General features: G+C 40.7%; 1 protein-coding gene across 1 annotated transcript in view; it reads right to left on the bottom strand.

The window, feature by feature from the left end:
* Positions 1-24,110, bottom strand: part of MET (MET proto-oncogene, receptor tyrosine kinase) — a 93,271-nt gene extending 69,161 nt beyond the window's left edge. The window contains exons 1-2 of the mRNA XM_069976386.1: positions 23,953-24,110; positions 3,475-4,677 (exon numbers count right to left, since the gene is read on the bottom strand). Coding sequence (XP_069832487.1) covers positions 3,475-4,662 — 1,188 coding nt within the window. The 5' untranslated portion in view covers positions 4,663-4,677; positions 23,953-24,110. The remainder of the gene's footprint in view (positions 1-3,474; positions 4,678-23,952) is intronic.
* Positions 24,111-24,387: the final 277 nt, after the last annotated feature.

Genomic DNA, 24,387 nt, shown 5'->3' with positions numbered 1-24,387 from the left:
ACTAAACTAAAGCCTAAAGAGAGGGATTGCAAAATAACATATAAAAAAAGTTATTCTGGTTCAGATTGCATGAATTAGTGTATGAATGTGCACTCGTGTGTTAGATCCGTCAATAAACTAAGCAGCGGACCCTTGTCAGGTAAATGCTTAACACTGAATACATTATTAGCTAATCCACTTGAAGAGAACATTTTGTTTTAACATAAACTATTTTTTATACCTTCAAAGAGTTTTAGTCATCAGATTAGTCATTCCAGTTATTATTTACTGGACTGTTGTCATAGACCAGGCATGTCCAAAGTCCGGCCGGAGGGCCATTTGCGGCCCGCGTTCCAAACTTTTACGGCCCCCCAGGTATCCAGCTTGCTATTATCTGCCTGTGTTATAAAGCATATAGCATGTAAAATGGTCGGCCCTCGCACATGTTCACTTCATCAAATTTGGCACTCTTCGAAAAAAGTTTGGACATGCCTGTCATAGACAGAACTGAAGCTTGGTTATTAAATGTGTAACTAAAGAGGAGACACAAAGTTGGCTTTAACACCACATTGTACAGGCTGAACTAATGTGACACCATGCTTTAAAGAAAGGAAAGAAAACTGTAAGGGTTAAACCTAGTTTCATTATGTTCCTCTAAGAAATGTTCTATCAACATGTAAAGAGTCTCCTAGGGGGCAGCAGCTGGTGACTGGGCACAGGGTGATAGCCTAATTTTGTTATAATTCACTTGTACTCTACAAATGCTTTTTATCTGCCACACACTTTATAACCATGATCCACGCTTGGGTGGATTCATCTGTGTGAATTATAATGACATCATTGGCATGGCTGCTGACCCCAGGATCGGAGTGATATCATAAGCACTTCTATCAAAGCACAGGATGTCTTCAGTGTTGACCCATGTACTAATCCTTATCGGAGATCTGGATCTTTTTATTTTATATATTATAATCTTTTATTTCATGTATTGTTTAACTTTGTATTCTATGAATATTTTATAGTTTTACATTGTGATGACTGCAGGGAACACACATTTTCTTTCAATACAAAAGCTGGTAATAAACAATATTTCTAAGATAGACAACAATCTAACGTATCTGGGGGAAGGGGTGGGTAAACAGACTAAAGGCCCTATTCCACGGGACAATTATTGTTAAAAAAATCGTAAGATCGTTCGTAATTGAACAATAACCGTTTTGTGTAATATCATACAATGAGAAATTGTTGGTCGCTTGATAGAATTTGGACCTGTGTTAATCGTTGAACCAAAAGTTTGGTTTAATAAAACGTCGTTCAGTGAAACGAAAACAGTAGCGACGACAGGATGACCGCAAGAATGATCATAAGTAACGATCATGTGATTGGATGAATGATTTCGCCATAGCAGTTGTTTCAGATCCTTTATTGATATTTGTTGAAAAATTGCTTTGTGGAATAGGACACTAATTTCATATCTCACCAATCCCCTACTGCCCCTTGGCTGCTCCAATAACGTCTCATGTCATGTAGGACCAGGCAGTATAAACTGGCATGGGACCCTGGAACATTGGAGAGGGAGTGGCAAGGGATCAGTAAAGTGCATATGATATATATATATATATATATATATATATATATATATATATCATAAGAACATTTTTACAAGAAAATTTTTTAGATGATTTTGGACCTTTTTTTGTAAAAATCAACTCACACTTGCTGCTAACATCACTGAAAGTTTTATAATCCAATTGAAAGCCTTTGCCTGTAACAGTTTACAAGTCCCAACAAAAAACTTTACTGTTGCTTGGATTTCAAGGTTTCTTCTCAAGGAATGCATTGATAACAAAGAACAGAGTTGTCACTGTGAACACTTGTCCCTATCACTCCCTGCTCTTTACTGTATTTTTTTCTTTCATCGTAAACACACTGGCAAAGAAGGTCAGAAAAGGGAAGAAGGAGAATATTCAGTTTAAATGGACTATGAACTGACAATATGCTAATATTATAATACTGGATTGTTTTAAAGTGTATTTGTCTTTTGAAAAAACTTTTGACATGACATAAGTTTTGATCAGTCAGTGTATGAGTGTTCAGGCCTGTACGGATTGTGTGGTCCTCTACTGGCTCTGTGTCATGTGATGAGTTGGGCTCCTAATAAGTCTAAGGAGCCTGATTCCTTACTGACACAGAGCAGAGAGCAGACTGTGCGCCAGTCTTACAATCGATATGGGTCTTGACACTATTGACATGTCTCTATGAAATGTCAAAAGTTTTTCCAAACGACAGTGACACTTTAAGTTATTGGGCAATCTACTGTACATCCAGGGAGATAACTTGTAAAATAAGAATCAGGAGCACCACAGAACACAATAAATACTCTTATTACTCTTATTACAGAGTCTCATTTCTCATACAAAATGCAACGTTTAGAAGTTGAAGTAATACAAATAAGCTAAATGCTCAATCCAATCTTAGTGCTAACCAACACTCTGCCATAGTTTATTTTGTAATCCGAATAATGTGGATCATTTACATGTCATAAATATTTACCCTCAGTCTCATTTAGTTCATTCAGTATCTACATTATAGGAATAGGATACCATTAAAACAAGCTAAAGAAAGGAAAAAGTATGGCTAACAGAAACTGCCACCTACTTAACCATATACAACAGGCTAGTCTGATGATAGAAGGAAATCTGCACCACAGACTCATTAGGATATACAAATCAAGGTTATATAATATGATTTGTTCTTATTAGCTAAATTTATTCTGCAGTATTGGCTCTCCTAAAGCTTTACTATAAATCTGATTTTCTAAATCTAATAAAAAATGTAATAAATCCCATACGAGCATTTAAAAATTACCCTCCAATTACAATAAGCAATTTCTAGGGAAAAAATAATATTTCTACCACGAAGAACAGAAGTCTTGCAAACTAAAAAAGGAAACAACAATGTAGAGCAGGTCAAGTATGTGGTGCATTGGCTTTAGAATAACAAGCAAAATAAATGGGTTTGAAGTGGCTTGGTTCTGATTATATAATAAAGATAGATAAATAAATAGATAGATAGATAGTAGTAAGCAGATAGTTCACGGCACTCAAAAGGTTAACGGTGCAAATATCGTAGATTTATTCAAAACAGCATAGTGCAGTACATCTTAAGGCACTATGATGCACTATAGTGTGGATGTACTGCACTATGCTGTTTTGAATAAATCTATGATTTTTGCACTGTTAACCTTTTGAGTGCCGTGGACTTTCTGCTTACTATGTGAATACGAGTCGGGACCAATACCGCAGTGTTGCTTATTTTCTTATTACTAGATAGATAGATAGATACAGTAGAAAGATACAGTAGATAGATAGATAGAGTGGATAGATAGAAGGCTTAAATATAAGGAAGCTAAATCTTTTTCACAAAAGGCACAAATTCAAAGCATTTTATCTAATACAGCACAAAGAATGAAGGAATACTGTATATAAAACTTACTTTTTGGGTGCATGCTTGGTTGTCTCTTCCATAGAAATGCTCCAGACATTGGCTGTTTTTTTCAGCACCATTGTCAAAAAAGTCATTGATCATGTTTATGGACACAGCACACAGGGCAGATCTGTTTGATGCTTCGGCAGAGTCTAAATTACTCTGAGCAAACACTGCATATAGGATATCTTCAGTTTCATTGAAGCTCAACTCTTTTGCCAGAGTCTTACCAGCCTTACCTACATATGCAGCTTGTAAAACATTGAAGTACTCACGGTCAGCCAATCTCTTTCTGCGTTTTTCTGTATAAATACAAACTATGGGCATCTCGATATAAGAGCGCAGCTCTGGATCTGCAGAACAAAATCTAACAATTCTAGTGTGGTAGACTGGAGAGGTCAGGGATTCTCTTTGTACTGTCAAAAAGTAAATAAAATTTCCACTTTCAAATGTGTGAACGTAATGGATAGGATAGGAATCTCTGAATTGGGGGAGGACATCCATGTAGGAATGATCTGTTAGGAACTCAAAGCCATCCTGGGTCTCTTTTTGTCTCCTGACTGACAAGGAATGGAGACTGGATTGTGACCTAGATAAAGTATTACCTACATAAAAGTTTACAAATCTGTCTTTTACTGTAACAAGGATTTTGCTTCCCAGTTCACTGACAACACAATCCGGACAGGCGCCTGTGATGTTTTTAACTGGAGTAGAGTATAAGCAATGAACATCACTTGATATGTCCCAAGGCTTCTCAGGGTCCAGCATGTGCCGCTGACATGTTCCTTGGTTTACACTTCCACAGCTGATAAGTTGATCATCATAGAAGTCTTCAAAAAGCAGTGCTACATTGACATTGTCTTTCCAGGTGCCATTTAATGAAGGTATCTCATTCAGGCATCCTTCACATGGTGACGCACAGTTTCCATGGTCTAGCACCGGACCGGTTTTGTACTCCGATATCTTAGTAAGGTTTTCATTGAGCACATAGATTTTATTTACTGCTCCTACATATACATAGCCTTTGTGCTGGAAGAAATTTTGTATTTGTGTGTCAGCGGTGAAGGACTTAAAGTTGTATTTTACATCCATATTCATCTCTGACATCTGAGCTGCATCCTCACATTGTTCCAAGCTGTTTTGCACTAATCCCAAGATGATTATTAGTACCGAGGTAGTATGGACATGTCTTAGCATCTTGAAGCAAAGTACCTGCATGAAAGACAATGGTTCAAGAAAAGGTAAATAGACAACATCAAATAACAAGACCCAAGTCTAGATGGTATAAAGAACACAAGACATTGGCTAAAATGTAATATACTTGGCTATAGCTCAATATTAAACAATAATAGCCTGTGTCTTATGTGGTTTCAGATCTAATTTTATCCCTGCTGCATTGATGAAGTTTACAGAGCTGACACTTTTCTTTTATCCTACATTACTATAGTGTGGTTTGATGTGGCTCAGACTGATGACCAATGTGACATTTTAGACTCTATTAGAAGCTAAGCTGTGGCTTCACACAAGCGTGAGTGCCGCAAACATAGTTTGAGTCATATATCATGTTGTTCTAGTGATACTACATTACAGTCCTTGAGTAAAAATTAATCACACTATGGAAGAGGAAAGTCGGATGTTGTTTGCAAGGACAATTGTGAAGAAAAACACATATTCATAGCTCCATAATCCACCCCCACCCTTCTACTGAAAATAACCTACAGACAGTATATTGTTTAGAGAGAACAGTGCACTGAATAGTGGAGGTCACAATGGGTCATACATTTACTGCATGTCTTTTAGCCATTTTTTTTATTATTTATTTTAGAATAGGTAATAATTATGAATACAGTATTTTTCTATGTTTGCAGAATGATTTATACATTCATATGCTGTTATACTTGTGCAATATTGATTTGTATTGGTTGTATAAGATTAGAAAAAAGGGTGTTCCAGTTATCTTCAGAAACAGCACCATTCTTGTCCATGGGCTGCGTCTGGTAGAGCAGATTAATGTAATAGCATATTTTATTACAAGTGATGTGATTATAAATAATGGCATATTGCTAGGATACACCATACACTACTTAGTAGGGGTCCGGCTGGGAGGACCCACATGAGAAATTCTTGCATCTGCCTACCACAAATGACTGACAGCCAGTAGATAAAGAAGACATGGGCTGGGTCTTACCATGCTGGAGAACACCCCCCGGGCTTTTGAGATTTGTTTACAATAACAAACAGGCCTATATCTCTGATGGAGAGGACTGTGGCGATAAAGCCCTGAGTTTATTTACACTCTTGTTTTTCTGCCAACAGATCTACTAATCTCGAAGGAGTAAAATAACTGTTTCTAAGAATCCATGAGAAGTTGATGTATACCAAACTGTTGTCTATGTGAGATTTAGGGCCATTTTACATATCCATGCAGAACCCTTACTGCCGAAAATTGACTTGTGTAGTAGGGCCAGCAATTAGCTGACGTGATCACATCTTTTGTACAAGCACTAAAATCATCAGTAGTCATCTGCATATCTTTCTGTTGGCAACTAGCATGAAATTAAAGGGCTGCACGATTGATTGAGCCTTGTGAAGACCACTATCCTTATATACCGTGTGAGGTCTTAACCATAACTGTCCCTTTTGAACTTTTTCAATGAAATGGAATCTGTCAGTAGAAATTCATGTTCCAAACTGCTGACATTGTTTGATAGCTGTTAGGTTGTGACACATGCTACCTATCATATATCCATATGTGCTTCCATAACATAGAAAAATGCTTTAAAGGGGTACTCTGGCTGGGGTACTGGGGTACTCTGACTCCCCTTTTAAGTTGGTGTTGAAACCTGGATGTTAAAAATTCTCTCTTGTTAAAGTTATGGTATGACTGGGATTAGTGACTGGATTGACCTTTCTCAGAACTAAATAATGTTAATTGTGATCTTTCTGGGCTCTGTAGTCCACCAATTCTATTTATTACGTTGGTGGCCCACCTTTGAACTCTCTCAGGCTCTACTATGTGGTTTGACTAGTCATTTGTACAGTGGTAGAACTATATTTTAAGTTGTACATTTGCATTTAGTTAGCATGTAGCACAAGGTGACGGCAAATAAAAAGCGCATGAAAGTATAGTAGTAGCTGTGTCCTTCTTGTAACCTTATCAGCAGTGTGGCCACATCATAAAGCTAACAGTAGTGATGAATGATATCACTGTTTACTACAAGTGACTAATGACACATTCTGGTTACCATTAATAGTTGGCAGTGGAGTCTGTGAGTTCAGGTGTAAGTTGTATGCAGGCTCTCACCAGATGTTTAGTTTTCTATCACCATTAATTCTAAAAACATCAGAAGTAAAAAAACATCTAATAAAGGCAACAACTGAAAGATTATAGTGATTCTGCATGGGACATGGTATTTCCATGCTAGTCTGAGTTACTAGCATTGAAAGATAAGCCATGTTTTCTGCCCCCTTAACAAACAGGTCCTGGGGCTACAAGGTCTGTGGTTCTGATGTAGCTAAACACACTGTAACTTAAACCAGAAGATAACAGTGTCATTTATCTCCCAGGGCCATTCAGAATCAGTACACAGAATATAAAAGAATATCTGTCTCTTTGATGATCTACACCAATTTCTCTTCATTTTTGTCCTCATGAACTTTCCCAGGACAAGTCAAAAAATTGGATTCCTTGTGAAACTGATCTATTCTAAACAGGTGTTTCAGAGTCCCAGTAAAGCAAGATATTTCCTCTCATTACATTTCAAGCCTGCTTATAGTTTATAAGAGGGAGAAAGATGAAGAGCAGCAAGGTTACAGGTCACTAATACATCAGGGGTAGAGAATGGCTGTCATCCAGGGTGGAAAAGAGAGATGGCATGTCCCAACCAAAGGCTGTTCAAAATGTTCAAACATTGTATTTTGGTCAGTATTTGTAGACAAAATCAGGGGTGGAAATGACAGAGAAAGACTATAATGGACAGATAACCCACTCCTGCTTTTGGTTGAAAAAATACTGACTGACAGAAATACTATGGGTGACATGTATCAACAAAAAAAGGCGTACTTTTTTGCGGAAAGGGGCAATTTAAAATTATTTTATTCGCAAATGGCCACTTTCCGCTTGGTACACCAGGGGAGCGGGGAGGGGGTGTGGAGGGGGCGGAACGGGGGGCGCGGACTCAGAGTCCGCGTGATTTTTATTTTTTAAACTAAAAGATACGCCGAAAACCTACTCCACCTTTCAGGTGGCGTAGGTTTTTGGCTGTGCGCACCGACGCGCACGGGATTTATGTAGAGGCAATCCGCCTCTACATAAATCTCCGTAGCGCCAGAGATGCGGGGACATTTATAAGTCCGGCGTAAAAAACGTCGGACTTAATAAATGTCGCCCTATGTGTGAACATAACCTAACTGTGTTAGTACATACATGTTCTCAAGGCAAAGGCTCTTGGAAACGGAGTACTACAGCCATCCTATTGATCCATACAATGCACTCATTTTTAGCCACAGTTTATTATTCACATTGTATCAAACTCCTAATGTGTGTGGGTGTTTTCAAACCTTGAACTCTTATAGTGATATATTTGTACCAAAAGGCTATGTCATTGCTATGGTAAAATATTTGGGGAAGGCAGTTGTCTCGCAACACAGATGGCCGCTGAAAATGATCATGATCATTATTGGAATCCGTCTGTTTAACAAGATGGCTGCCTTTACCCGATATGTTCCCAAATTGGGAACATAGCCATAAGGGTGAATACCTGTACACCGATCTTAAATAAAACCCTGCCCTCATACACCCCACCAGATTTACTAAGAGGCCCTGGTGTAGGTGCAGATGCAGGTGTAGATGTCTGCCATGATTACTTTATAAGGTAAGCAGGGCTTACACATTTTTGCACACATATCCGCACCTTTTCCCTGGCATATGCCCAGGGACACCATGATAAATCCCCCCTTAGTGTCATTGATTGTTGTAAATTCAGTAAAATGATGATGATGATATTACATTAATATGGGTTTATGAACCCAACTCGACACAGAGTACAATATGGGTCTGTACTGTGGAGCTCTAGTGCGGTCCACATACTCTTGTACGCACTGGCGGAACTACCGCCATAGCAGCCCGTGACGCGGGCCCCTGGAGCTTACATATCCTGCAGCACCTGGCGGCTGAGCATGCCTCCCGGGTGCTGTAGCCGGGGGCCGGTCCCGTGCTCCTCCCGACCCGGAGACTCCTTTCCCCAACCATAGGGAAAAGGAGTCACTGCGCCAGGAGGAGCACGGGACCGGTCCACAGCGCTCCTGTCACCCCCTGTCTGATGCGCGGCTGCCGTCTGATGCCGCGTCCTAGCCCCGGCAGCGCGCGTATCATAGAGTTCTGTGTGGGCTTGTGCTGCGGTTCAACTTCCGGCACAGAGACGTGTGCCGGAAGTCGCGGCCACAGGCCCACACAGAACTCTATGATACGCGCGCTGCCGGGGCTAGGACGCGCCATCAGACGGCAGCCGCGCATCAGACAGGGGGTGACAGGAAAAAGGCTCGACGGGGGAGCGTGTTGTTAGGTGAGTTTTTTTCTTTTTTTTAAACTTGCTTTCCTCGGAAGGGGGCATCTATAAGGAAGGGGGGGGGGAGAGAAGGGGGCATCTATAAGGAAGGGGGCATCTATAAGGAAGGGGGGGGAAGAGAGGGGGGCATCTATAAGGAAGGGGGCATCTATATGGAAGGGGGGAAGAGAAGGGGGCATCTATAAGGAAGGGGGGGAGAAGAGAAGGGGGCATCTATAAGGAAGGGGGGGAGAGAAGGGGGCATCTATAAGGAAGGGGGGGCAAGAGAAGGGGGCATCTATAAGGAAGGGGGGGGAAGAGAAGGGGGCATCTATAAGGAAGGGGGGGAGAAGAGAAGGGGGCATCTATAAGGAAGGGGGGAGGGGGACATCTATAAGGAAGGGGGGGAGAGGGGGGCATCTATAAGGGAGGGGGGGAGAGAGGGACCATCTATAAGGAAGGGGGGGAGGGGGACATCTATAAAGGGGGGGAGAGAGAGGGCCAGCTATAAGGGGGGGACACCATAGGGGGAGAGCAGGCCATCTATAAGGGGAGAACATAGGGGGAGAGGGGGACAACATAGGGGGAGAGGGGGATATAAACGTACAACATTGGGGGAGAGGGGAACATCTATAAGGGGACAATAAAGGGGGAAAGGGGGCCATCTATAAGGGGACAATATAGGGGAAGAGGGGGCCATCTATAGGGGGGGCAACATAGGGGACCATCTATAAGGGGACAACATGGGGGGGCATCTATAAGGGGGAAAGCGGGGGGGCAACATAAGGAAGCTATCTATAAGGAGGGGCGACAGAGAGGAGGGCCATATACTAAAATGGGATCACATAGAGTCAGCCTACCCACTAAATGTGGGTGTAAAGGGGCCAATACAGATGTGCAGTTGGTAGAGATGAGGATGGTGACAGAGTGTGGAGCCTAATATGTCTGTCTGGCAGGTTCTGTGGATTCGTGGCCCGGAAAGGTTCTCATAACGGCCCAGGGCAGATGGAAAAGAAAATGAAAAGGGAAGAACTCCGATCAGAGAAGACGTCTCCTGTAAGTCACCTGATGTAACTGTACTGTAATTTATATAGTGTACAGAACCTGTGTAGAGCTGAGTGTGTTGATGGCATAGTGGTCGATCGAGAGGGGGTGGGGCGTGGGGGCCCCAATCAAAAGTTTGCTATGGGGCCCAACCATTTCTAGTTACGCCCCTGCTTGTACGCCTCTAAGCCTTAAATTTGCCAAGTGTTTTAAGCCTAAGGCCAGTTTCACACATACAGTATCGCTGTGGGCCTGCAGCGTGAAATCCACTGCGATACTATATGCGTGAAACTGGCCTAATTGTAGATTGTTAGATATGGAGCATGTAAAGAACTCAAATGTGTAGTCTTCAGCCAGAGATTACTGCTCAGTAACGCTCTAGTGTAGTTTCTTACAGGATTTATTTGAATATTTAGAGTTTATATAAATATCTTTGTTTGATTACTAAGCTGGCAAATAGTACTGTACGTGTATTAAATACCTTTCACCTTCAGCTCTCAGCTTCAAAGCAGTCTTTCTACCTATGCTATATACCAAGCTTTGTGCCAATATTGCTTTTACACTAACCAGGTTTAATGTCAGTTGTGCTCCATATTTGCTATCCAAAGTTCCTGTAACTGGATGTCCCTGTTTACTTAGCAGACTACTGTTTGGATAATAGTTAGCTTGTGGGGAAGTTAGAGATTAAAGGGAATTTGTCAACAAAGGATTTTTTTTTCCTATAAATGTCCCTGCATTTCTCAGGACAGGTTTACAGATACTGCTGCACTATTATTGGAATATGTTTCCTTTGTTGTATGGTGTGAATTCCATCCCTGTTGTCATAACTGCCATCATTTTTTAAGAAATGAATTTTATAATAGTGATTAAAAAAAATGTGATAACAGAAAAAATCCATGCATACTATTCCATAATAAAATTGTTACTATATTTTTTAGATGCAACTTTTTTTTTTTTTAAATCTGCCTGTTTGTACTATTCACCCAAAAGTATGCATAATCTGGGCACCCAATTTATCATTTGCAACTTTTTAAAAAGTCACGAAAACTAGTGCAGGCCTACATCTGGTCAGTACCAAGTGAATTTGTTTGCGCAATTTTTTACTTTTTGCTACTTTTTTTTTTTACTTAGATGGATTCACTATCGCAGTGCTACGTTTTAATAAATCAGTCACAAGATATTCCAACAAAATACACACTAACCTTCATTAGAAGAGTCACACAAATTATACTCCTTAGTAAATGTCCCACCTTGTTCTTTGCCTCCTGGACTCTTCCTGCTTTATTGCTCCTTTGCGCTTTTTGGCTACTAGCCTAGAATGACTGCAGGTCCTCACTTTTCCTTTGGATACCACACCTAGAATTTGTAGTACTTTTTCTGATCTTGACTTCTGACTCTGCATCACCCCTGACCCTTGGGTACCATGTGTGGTTCCTGAACTGCTTTCTTGGTATTGGCCCTTAGCACTGTTGCTATGTTCCTGTGCTGAGGCCACTTTCCTGTACTATGACCATGTTACTTTGCTCCTCTGATGTGACCACTTTGCAGGAATGCTCTTGCTTTTAGCTTCTGATTTATTCCTGGTATTTATACTTTGAGCTTTGTCCCTTTCTTGTGCTTGTCATGTCTTTCTTATCCTGTTCCATGCTCTACATTAAAACTTTCTGGTGCTGTTACATTCTCTGGCCACATTCCTGTGACAAATTGATACTGCTTCTGATTGCCAACTGGTAATTATTCTGGGGTCTGTGACCAGGGGAATACCCCGCAGTAAAGCCCATACATCTTTATATCCACACATAGTATTTCCGTCAGTCTTTTGGTCAATCTTTTTTCAACCAAAACCAAGAGTGGGTGAAGGATACAGAAACTGTGCAAATTTATTACAACCTACCATTCCATGCAGCTATATTGGAGGTTAAGTTAACTTCATTAACTGGTATTTCAATTGAGGTGTTTCTATGAAAGAAGAGCCAGATTCCCCAGCCTGTGGGAATTTTTGTGTCTCATGACAGGTAAACGAATACATCTGTATGGCCCTAGTACTAATCCAATTGTCAGATCTGTCAGAAAAGTCCTTTAATGTGTGGGCGATTGGGCATATTTACAACCTGTAGTCTATAGTGCCTAGCTGTAGCATTTAATGTCAATTCTGTATTGCTTCATTGCTTTACCTGGTAAGTTATTTAGTTACATGGCTTGCTGTTTTTTCAATTACTGAGCAAAGTAAATAAAAACCATCTTTCCGACTTGTTAAGGAGTGAGAATAAAAGCTTGGCAGATAATTAACATCTTCAATAATCGGGAAAGAGGCAAAGTAATTCATCACTGTAATGTGCTCATTGCAATTCCCTCCCTCTCCATTGTGTTGTATGCATCAGTCAGTCTTCTCAATTGATCTAAAGTAAAGCTAGGATAAAATGTTTTATGAGGTTACAAAACACTGAGCAGTGTATACGCTGCTTTATACTCTAATGAATATCAAATTTTATCTACTTTTAACGGCTTGGAAATTGAAACAACTTTTCTTGGGTTAATTGAAGCTTGCATGTATTAGCAGAGAGTCTAAACTCAGAAGAGACTCAGCAAATAGCTTACTTATAATAATAGCTCACAACAACTTTACATCAGCAATTTCATCGGGCCCAGCCTGCTGCCAGGCATAGCTCATTTATCCAGAATTTTACAGGTGGCCCTCTTTTATTGCCTTTATAAAATGCAGGTGTTACTGTAGAGAAATACAGTGTCCCTCTTCTTCATGTTATTGAAATGTCAGTATATTAATAACTGCACCAGCTAATAAATGGCACATGTACTATGCAAATTCTTTAGGCGCTATGTAAAATACAGCCACTTTATCCAATCTGTGGCCTCAGCTTTCACATGAAGAACTAGTGGTATCACCGTTGAGTGATAGGAGCCATGATGCCAGCCATCGCAGGACTGCGGATGCCACTGATTGGGTGCAGCTGTAACAGGATGTCCTAACTGGAGCTGCTGTGCTGGATCATTGTGGGATTGGAATGAAAAGGTGAGTACAGTATAGGATTTTTCATGTTATTTTATGATTAGACTGCTTTTTAATTTTTTTTTAAGGTTGGATTTTTGCCTTCAGAAAAAAATTCAGATGGTATTGATGCACAATACTTAAATTTTCTTTAAGGGGAAACTAACAGCAGGTTAGAAGATTCAAACCTGCCGTTATATTCCTATACTGCACAGAATGCTGAGTTTAAAGTAAACTTTCTTACCTTTATTCTCAGAGCCATTACTGGCATCTAGACCTCAATAAATATGTAAATTAGGTGGATTGGTGCTCTGGGGGTGGAACTACCAGTTTAAGTGCACCAATTAGCCCTACAGGTTTGCACCACGTTAAGGTGTCCTCAGAGGTGACATGGTACACTCTGATCAAATAGTTTGCTAAGATCCTCATTTTTAATATCTTTAGAGCAGGTTTTCTTTGTGTGTATACTGGGGGAAGTATATACAGTAGGCACTTTCACCTGTAGGTTGCTGTTGCACTTTCAGGTTTTTTTGTCTGTCTTAAGCCACACGCAGCGTACAACCTGCAGTGTGAACAGAGGCATGGAGGCGCTGCCACTTTCACTGTTTCTATGGGACTAACATTGAGTGCCCCTTAAAGAATGAATAGTGAACATGTGTTCCAGCTCTCACAACAGATGCTGATTGAATATGCAAGTCGAATGTGTGGTCGTGTGTCGTAACAGCCGGTAGTACCCCTTTAAAGTAAAAAAATACACTGGAAAGGGAAATACCAGTCCAGCTATATATATATGTACATTATACAGCTTGCTGTCAGAAAAAAAAAAGTTAACTACAAAACACCAATGCACAATTACAAATCCTCTACAAGATAGGATATTCTAAACTGGTACACCTGGGCACAGCAATCCAGAAATAGTTTTGCTTTCAGAAATTCAGGGGCGTTATTCTGATTAAAGGAAAAGCTTCAATTATGCCCATGTTGGGAAATGTAAATGGATGGCACAAGTTAAGCTTTATCGCAGTCAAATAAAGCACGTATCTATTTAATAAGATTGAATTTGGGTAGAATAATATTGTGTCTGCGTGTAAGAGAAAGCAACAGGGGGTACATTATGTCTACCAGAGCTCAAACTAGAAAGGATCTGATTCAATATGACTTGTCAAGCTGGTAGCAACAATGTCTCATAGGAGACAGCAGCACAACATATCTGCATAAGAAAATCCCCTGCTGTTTCCTTTCATATAATCACAAGCGGCTCTGCTGCATAAAATGAATTTTAATAAATGTCGTCTATTGTGAGATGTGGCCAGATTTCAAAATGTATCAGTACAGGTCAGAAACCTGAGGCAGAACTGATGGGAACGACATATCTGCAGAATTTCCAGGCATCACAACTAGATGATGTTGACATTAATATGACACAGAGAGCAAGCCTAGAACAGATAGAAAACTGCTGAAGAAGAGACATTTCTGCTGATATTATGTGCTGCTGAAAGGACAAATTATACACACTGTAAAAGCTTGGCCATAATGTCCTGCTTCATATTATTCATAGCAAAAGCCTGAAGTCAGGGGTCCAAGAACCTAGCTAACCTAGCTCTGGCCTGACTATAGCCACAGTAAATTATGTCAATCACTTTGTGTACTCCCTGTTTTTATGGCAAATGGCCAATAGGGTTTTAAAGGACATGGTGGACAATAACAGGTACAGGACTTTGGTATACTGTAAATCATCTATATCTGTAAATCATGCAGTAACTCTGAAAAAGATCATGTGACATGCACTTTAGCGTTCCTCAGCAGTTCTGAAGAAAGTGCAGGACACTCGATTTGAGGTCCCCTAGTGTCCAGCAGCCATTCCCTAATGATGCAACCTCAATGAGCCGGAGCATTGTCGTCCATGAAGATGAAACTAGACCTGTGTTGTTAAGAGAGTTTATGGTTCCCAGCTGCACAGTATAGACCTAGTCATCTGGGCGGGAGCCACCCGTGACTAGTCCACTAATGGGTCTAGTCACGGGTGACTCTCCGCCCAAATGACTAGTTGCCGCCCCTCTTTCGGCCTTGTGCGCCTAAATAAAACTCCTTTTCCCCCTTTTCTGTAAAGCTACTGGTGCAGCCATGGCCGGTAGTCTCTCGAATCTGCCAAAGATTTGAAGCCAAAGGAATGGATTCGAAAAGAGGAGAAATCTCAGGCTTTCCTTTATGACCTGATCTCTGTTTATAGTCTGTTTCTGGCTTTGGCTTCAAATCTTTCAGATAATCTTTCTGTATAAATGGCCCCTAACTTGGAATGTTTTCTAAAACATTTACATATTTTCCAATTAAATATTAAAAACACTTATTACCCCAGACAAATATTATAACATTTATACATAAATTAAATCTTAAGGCCCTATTACACGAGCCAATCTGGAGGAGCAAGCGGGCGCCAACCTGTCAGATCAACACTTGCTTGCTCCTTGCTCTCCGCTCGCTGCCATCACTATTACACGTGCCAACAGCAAGTGGATAAGAACAGGCGTGGGGGTGGGGGGTGTTGGTCGGTGAGCTGTGCGAGGGGCTCCCTTGACGATTTTTAGATCATCCAGGAAGCCCATAGGAGATAGTGGCAGCCGCCACTCCTATTACATGGAGTGACGGCCAGCAGACCGTTGTTATCGTAATTTTTTTCAACATGTTGAGAGGGAAGGATCAACAGATATTGTAAATGCTAGCTATTACACCAAGCGAATAGGACCGATATAATCGCTTGGTGTAATAGGGCCTTTAGCAGCCAAAACACATACCCTAGTTAAATAGTACCAGGATTTGTGTCAACAATGGAAAACTTATTAGAAGGATTGGCCTTTTTGTTTTACAAACCTTTGATCTCTATGATAAGGCTGTAATCCACTGCATGCTTACTAGTCACACGACAGAATACAGGCCGCAGTGGGCTACATAGCGCCCTATTTATTAAAACTGTTTTTGAGGTGAGTTATGCCAAATTTATAGACAGAAGTTCACCTCTTAATATAGTTGAAGCCTTTTGGACTGTCTTGAACTCAGAAGAGGAAATATATGCTTTCTGTAAGGCCATATTAACACATCAGTAATCCTGTCTGTAATTACGGACCTGCATTCAGTTGCATATCCGTTCCCATCTGCATAGCCCTTTTACAGATCCATAACAACTATGAATTTGTTAAAGGTTCCATAGAAATCAATGGGTACTATACTGTTGGCAATTATAGATCCATAATTGCAGTCAGTAATTTAGTAGTGATAAATCTGCCATTTGCTATTGTAGCCATAGCTACAATATGACTTTTTTGTATGCTTGTGTTCCATGTGTATTTGATTTCTGGACATAATTTTAGCTGAAATGTATGTAATCACCAGGAGGTACTTCTGGCAAAATACTGTGCATGCACATCAAGGTGATTAGGGCACATGGGTTCAGGGCTTGACAGCTAGCCTCTCACTCCAGTGGCTGGTGTCAGAGATAACTCAGATCCTGACCATCTACCTCTTTAGATGCTGCAATCAAGAGACCTTGGCAACAAAGTGCTTAAAGCAGCGGATTAAGTGAGTATTATTATATGGGGCACATCAGGGCAGGGGACATAATTACCATAAAGTAATGTACAGCAGAGGGCACTTTACTTTGAGGGAACAGCAGGGAGCATTATTACTATATGGGGTGCACAGCAGGGGACATTATTACTATATGGGGGGCATTTTACTTTGGGGCGCACAGCAGGGAGCATTATTACTATGTGAGGTACAGCAGGGTATCCTACTTACAGGGGGCAACCCATTTACCTACTCACTTTACTGACACCAAAAAGCGTAATTACTACTGGGACCCTATAGGATGGAGAAAGGGAAGGAATGGCTGGAAAAGTGCAAATCCTAAGATGTTTGGCAGGTCTGCAGAGATTAATTGTAGCTGGAGGAAATAGTTATGGTGGTCTGGGCTGGATGTATGAAAAGGAAAAGTGTACAACTCAAATCCGAGAAGATGTTGTTTTTTGTATATTTTAGAACATTATTTGTTAGGGGTGCCCCAAGGTGGATAGAATTGGGAAACACTGGTTCTGGGGTTTACTCTATAAACCCATTGGCCTTTCATGTACAAGACAGAAATGATTAAAATTAACATAAAAGAAGTATACTAGTATTATTGCATCTATAAATGACTCAAACTATAAATAAAAGCTACAGAATAATGCCAGAATAGTTTCTTTTTAAGTTTTGGTATTATATATCCATTTACTTAGAACTTGCTGTAAGACACATGAGAAAAGAACAATCAGTAGGTGTCCTGCATTTATATTCTATACAGCATGATGATAAATCTGGTTTGGAATAAATTCATACTGATACGAATAAGATATTAAAAAGCTGTCTCAGATACTAGACCAACATTTATATCCCTAGATAACAAACTAAAATAATGCACATATAAATAACCCTGTCATCGCCGCCAATGCTCACCGCTGTCTTCCCGGCCCTGCAGCCGCTCACCTGTCCTGCCGCCGATGGGTTGTCCTGCCTCCAACGCTCACCGCTGTTCCCTTCCGTGCTCCCGCGCCGTCAGCCAGCAGCTGTCATCGCCCTTCAGCGAGTCGTGAGTGCCCGGGGTCAGCAGGGGCCGTGATGCCCCCACTGACCCCGGGCACTCATGACTCGCTGGAGGGCGATGACAGCTGCTGGCTGACGGCGCGGGACAGCGGTGAGTGTTGGCGACGGGACAGCTGCGGCAGGACAGGTGAGCGGCTGCAGGGCCGGGAAGACAGCGGTGAGCGTTGGCGACGGGACAGCTGCGGCAGGACAGGTGAGCGGCTGCAGGGCTGCTGTCTGCCGCCCCCTGCAGGGGCGCAGAATCTGCCGCCTGAGGCAGAATACTCATTCCGCCTCATGGCAGAAACGGCCCTGATGCTAGTTAAAAAACCAAAAAATGCCCCCTCTCTACATGTTTCATTGCCATAACAATGTCATCAGGAGAAATATAGGCAACCTATATGGTATGGTATCGTTTGTGCCATTATAGTAAATCATTCAGGCTGTGAGTGGCCCCACTCATCATATTAAACCCAGGACACTTTTTCAAAAGGTGGTGAGAACAGTTCAAAATAAAGAAACAAAATCATAAGTGGTAGTTTACATTTTATAAACAACACTTTGTAAGCAATATTATACCATCCAGCTTACTACAGAAGGGTACAAAGGTCTGAACCATAAGTAAAATAATGCTAAAATACAGCTGTAATTTTGAGGTACAAATATGGTCAGATTTTCCATATAATGTGAAGTCAATGAAAAATTGGCCATCAGTGCTCACATAGTGGTCATAAGGGCCATATTGATTATAAATGTCAAAATGATGAACATGCTCATCATTTACCACCTGTCTTTGCAAAAAAAACTGCTGTTTTTTCACCTGTTTACACATAGTTTTATTACGGCTGTTTTTTATGTCTGACACATCAGTAGAGGAACAGCAAGTCCTAAAGTCTACGCAGCACACTGTCTCTACCTACTTGGACGTATTACATTAGATAGCATACCCCAACTGGGTGGCGGTCCCTACGTTAGCTACAGTATAGGCAGGGCTGTCAAGGAAAATAGTCAACAGCCAGGAGGGAATGACCAATCATATTCAGACAACAGGGATCAGATCAGAGTCAGGCCAGGGGTCAAAGCCAGGATAGCATGCCAAAAAACAAATCAGAGTCAGAAGCCAAAAAAGCAGGAAACATAACAAGGGTCATACACACACAGTATCGAAGTACAAAATCTCGATCCAGATACATAGTCAGAAAAATAGGCAGAGATCAGGAACACTAGGGAATCACTCAGGAGGAAAAACACTGGTTATGTAGTCAAGGACCAGCAATCACAGGCAGCTATGAGCACATTAGCTTCCTTGTTAAACTTTCTCACCAGACGTCACTCCGGAGCATAAGGCAACCTGTGATTGGCCTGACGTTCTAGAGCTCCTAGTAGGCTGCAGGGACGCCTCCTCTCCTGGCCTAGCCACCTTAGACTTCCCCTAGAACTGATTGGATACTCTGCCATCGGTTGAGATGGCCGGGTATCCATGACAGCAGAATCCTGCCTCCAGCAATGTACTGGAGGTGAAGTGGGCACTGTGGGAACAAGGGCAGGTAAGTTCCTGACATTAACAGAGTTCTTCACTGCTGTAGCTTTGGCATTCTATTCCAGAACCAGTGGGCTCAAAGAGTATGATGCCATATTTGACCTATAAACAGCATTTATAAGGTAAAACTTATCTTATTCAAACATGATACATCTTAAATTGAAATCTATACAAGACTTTTTGAAAAATGTGTCATAAGCAATTACAAAGTAACGAGAGTAGCCACAATTTCTTGTTAGGCAACTGCAATTGCACCATCCAGGTAAAATGTACCTTATAGTAACAAAACATGGAGTTTCATACATCCTCCAGCTGAACTGAACTGTACAGATAAATAAGGTCACTCATCATCTAGAGTATTAAAGTATTTAGAGAAATAGGCCCACGTTTACTATGTGCAAACTTATGGTGCGTTTACATAGACAGATTTATCTGACAGATCTTTGAAGCCAAAGCCAGGAACAGACTATATACAGAGAACAGGTCATAAAGGAAAAACTGAGATTTCTCCTATTTTCAAATCCATTACTGTCTTTGGCTTCAAAGATCTGTCAGATAAATCTGTCTGTGTAAATGCACCATTAGACTAGTCAATCTTCAAAGGGGTATTCCACGCTAACATAACTTTTGATATGTTGCTGCCCATGGTGAGACTAACAATTAATTCCATGCTTGTTATTATCTATCCAGTCTCCTTCCCCCAGTTATTAGCTGCTGCTTTCTGCTGAAAACACAAAAATCTGTGTGTAAGCCTTTATCTGTGTCTCTCCCAAAGTTCTCAGTGTTCACATAACTGTCGAGAAAAGAATCCAGATAAATAGTGCCTACATCTTACACTTAAATAGTGTAACTCAGTAATTTGTGTATTTCAATGTTATCTTAAAAGTTAGGCTGAAAGTACTTTAAACATACTTTGAGTTTTTTTCCCTTAATCCCCTTGTGAAAGATGGAGTCAAGAGGCTGTTCATGCAGTGTCCTTCAAGTTCAACTGGGATTACTGGAACCTCAGCATGAGAGGTTTTCATAAATTACAGATAACCTTTTTATGCTTAGATTCAATCAAAGCTTTATGGAGTATAAGGGTGGTTTCATACACTGAAGTGTTTGTGATTGTAACATGTGTTGTTTTACGACCAATGGTCTTGGAAGTGAAGGGGGTACTAGAAGAAGAGCAAAATGGATTACATTGACTAATTTAGGAATCATCTATTCTATTCTGTTATCAATTCATTTGGGTAATCTGGAATAGAAATTTTCTAGTTAAATAAACTCTAACATTAAATAGAATCAAGCATCGATATATTGTCAATGACATCAAGTAATTAAATTAATATTTAATCCAAAATAGAGCTAATTTAACATGTATCTAAAAAGCAATGTGTAGTTCCCATTGGAATATTGGAATTAGGTTTATGTCCCTAAATGAAATGATCTAAACCTTAATATTTATTTGTAATATGACATTGAGCAGCAGGATCTTCTATCTTCATTACCTAAGTGAGTAATGGAGGAAATCCTTCACAAAACAAACCCAATTATACCATAAGGGATCTTTACTCTTTAACAATAATGTCAGATACACTTTATGTCCTCCTTATATCCTTTAGGGCATTTTAAGAAATTGTACTCACTTTGTTTTTGTCTTTTAAAGGACTGATATCGTCCATTTTGTCATTCTAGGGTAACATGAGGGTTAGAGGGGGCTTCCAGACCACCTTCTTTCCAGGTAAACTTTCAAAGACACAATTAAAGAAGGTGTATAGTCACACCTCAGAGCCCCCTCTAGTCCCCTCTATAATGAGTTCTTTAAATGATGCATGATAGTTGGGGGGCTTTGGGACTTAAGAGCTTGAAGTTACATTACTAAAAATATGCAGTTGATTGATGTATATACTGTATATTGGAAAGATTCCTGTGATATGTGGGTATTGAGTAGAGATGAGCGAACCGGGTTCGGGTCGATTCGAACCCGAACGATCGGCATTTAATTAGCTGGGGCTGCTGAACTTGGATAAAGCTCTAAGGTGGTCTGGAAAACATGGATACAGCCAATAACTATATCCATGTTTTCCACATAGCCTTAGGGCTTTATCCAACTTCAGCAGCCACCGCTAATCAAATGCCGAAAGTTCGGGTTTGGAACGACTCGAGCATGCTCCAGGTTCGCTCATCTCTAGTATTGACCAACAGATGTATTGCATTAAAAAAACCTGTGACCGAATAGTAAAGATCACTGTTACATCCATTATACATATAGGTAGGGGTGCACGGGGTGCACGACCCATAAGTGTTTGAAAGCAGGATACAGCATTTTGGCACATACATAGTTTGTGAGCATTCTCCACCTTCAGTTTGGCACTATTTAATTTTTTACCCCCCTACGAAAAATAAAACAAAAAAAATAAAAAAATAAATAGCTCTTCATCAAACCTGCAGGTGTGGTCCTGCATAGTATGATCTAAAATGGCTGGAAATTCAAAAAGAAATAACATGAGTGTACTGTATTGATGAGATAACATTAAAGGTAAATTAACTACAGATTCCAACAAACTAGCCTACTGTTAGGTTTCTTAGTTATCATACACATGTAGGGTATTCCCTGCACTGGGGCAGTAATATACCCCCTGGGGCACTAATCTGCCTACCTGCTGCCTCCTCATGAATATTCATCTGGTGCTCTACAGAGATGACCACCCTGATGGTACATTGGTGAATATTAATAATAAGGTGTGTAAACTGGTGCACCAAGGGGTAAAGTACAGCCTCCAGGGCACTAAACACCCTCACTGGTATATGAATAAAAATGAGATCTAACCAAGACAGTGCTGCAGATGAACATAATACAGGTACACTTGTAGTCGGGATCCCCTGCCCTATGAGAACATAACAGCAGGGTACATTCTTCTACCCTGTGCCTAGTTTCCCTAGTATAACTGTAGGTGCATTCATCAAGTATTCAGCGTTATATTAAAAGTCACTGAAAACAGAAAAAAATAAGAAAACAAAGAAAAATAAACATGCATTGTTTTACTATTCCTTGATGAATAACACACACAACAGACCTAGGTATGGATGCAGTAAGCTGAATTACCTCATACACATTATTGGACTACAGAAACCTGGGGTGTTGCATGATACTGACAATGTATCAGTGTTTTACATTAATAACAGCAAATTGTAACCAGAATATAAAGGTTATTGCACTAAGCTCAGCAAATAAAAAGGCTCTGTCCATGCATCACATTTATTAACATCCCCTGCATACATGTCATATCAAAGCAACTGAGGCTAAAGGGGTGTCCTTTCTGCCTCTGTCAGGTCAGTATATGCTGGTATACCTTTCCTTCTACTTTATAGGAAAGTACAGCAAAATGGACCTCCCTATACAGGGAGGCATCACACAAAAGAAATATTGCACATTATACAATGGAACATGTTGGAGCCTTCCTTTAGAGTTGTATGTCAGGATTGTTGGGAAGTTGGAAATATATTACTTGATGGAATGTATGAAGTGATCATAAGCCACATATACTTTATTTACTAGGTATTGAGATAGATAAATCAATCATTTAACATTATTATCTAGATCTATCTATCTTCTATCTATCTATCTATCTATCTATCTATCTATCTATCTGTCTATCTATCTGTTATCTTTTTATCTATCTATCTATCTGTTATTTATTTATCTTTCAACTATCTATCTATCTATCTATCTATCTTCTATCTATCTATCTTTCTATCTATCTATCTATCTATCTATCTATCTATCTATCTCACATCTATTTATCTCCTATCTATCTATCTATCTATCTATCTATCTATCTATCTATCTATGTATCTATCTATCTATCTATCTATCTATCTATCTTCTATCTATCTATCTATCTATCTATCTATCTATCTATCTATCTCCTATCTATCTATCTATCTATCTATCTATCTATCTATCTATCTATCTCCTATCTATCTCCCATCTATCTATCTATCTCCTATCTATCTATCTTCTATCTATCTATCTATCTATCTATCTATCTATCTATCTATCTATCTATGTGTCTATCTATCTATCTATCTATCTATCTATCTCCTATCTATCTATCTATCTATCTATCTATCTATCTATCTATCTATCTATCTATCTATCTATCTACTCTGTATCACCTACAGTAACTCTGACAAGGATCTATCTAACCATCTCTACCTACTTTCTTCCCTTGACTAATGTTGCAGAGCACACCTTGCACAATGCCCCCTGCACCATGGCAGCAGCTTGTTCTCTGCTATGCCAGTCTTTGCCCTCACATATGTCTCAGACAATCCACCTCAGCCCATATCTCACGTAGTAGTAATCGGTGCCCAGTCCCCCCCACTATTGCTGGCACCGGCACAGCACCGTCACACTCCAATACCAGGAAATCACTGTAATTACTTGAATACTCCGAATAAGTCTCCCTGTTGTCATATGATATCAGATATTAACCCCTAGGTCGCCTCTCCGCGCAGAATCAGCTATCACAGCTTATAGTACTTGTCCATACTAATAAAGCTTACTGGAAAGTTTTTCTCACACACCAGGTTATACCCGCAGACACTTCTATCAGTGACCCCGTAGTCTCCTGTGACTGCCCTGCTCTGCCCACCTGTCCCACCAGCCATGCCAATGCAGCAGTGGGGGCATTGCCTTATACCAGCATAGATAACGGTGCCCTGCAGCCCCTTCCCATGTGCTCACTTACCTGCACCAGCTGTCTAGTGGGAGAACTGGAGAGTGTCACAGGTCCCGGGATCCCTCCTCATAAGCAGCCACATGTGTAAGGTGCTGTGTCCACACGTCCTTCCCAGAGAGAGAGACTCCGCGGAATGTGCTTCTTCCCACATGAGCTCCTGTGCTGTGAGTCAGTCTGCTGAGGAATCTGTAGTGCAGGATCCAGCCAGGAGAGGGAGGGGGCTGCTCCTCACCCATTACATGCCAGGCTCTGCTCCTGCAGGGGGGTGATGGTCACACACAGAGGTGCATGGAGAAGTGCTGGGGGAATCACACTGACCCATTACATGCCAGGCTCTGCTCCTGCAGGGGGGTGATAGTCACACACAGAGGTGCATGGAGAAGTGCTGGGGTAATCACATTGACCCATTACATGCCAGGCTCTGCTCCTCCAGGGGGGTGAGAG

Source organism: Dendropsophus ebraccatus, chromosome 1 (genome assembly GCF_027789765.1).
Source record: "Dendropsophus ebraccatus isolate aDenEbr1 chromosome 1, aDenEbr1.pat, whole genome shotgun sequence".
Classification (NCBI taxonomy): Eukaryota; Metazoa; Chordata; class Amphibia; order Anura; family Hylidae; genus Dendropsophus; species Dendropsophus ebraccatus.
This window is presented reverse-complemented; position numbering and strand designations above follow the sequence as displayed.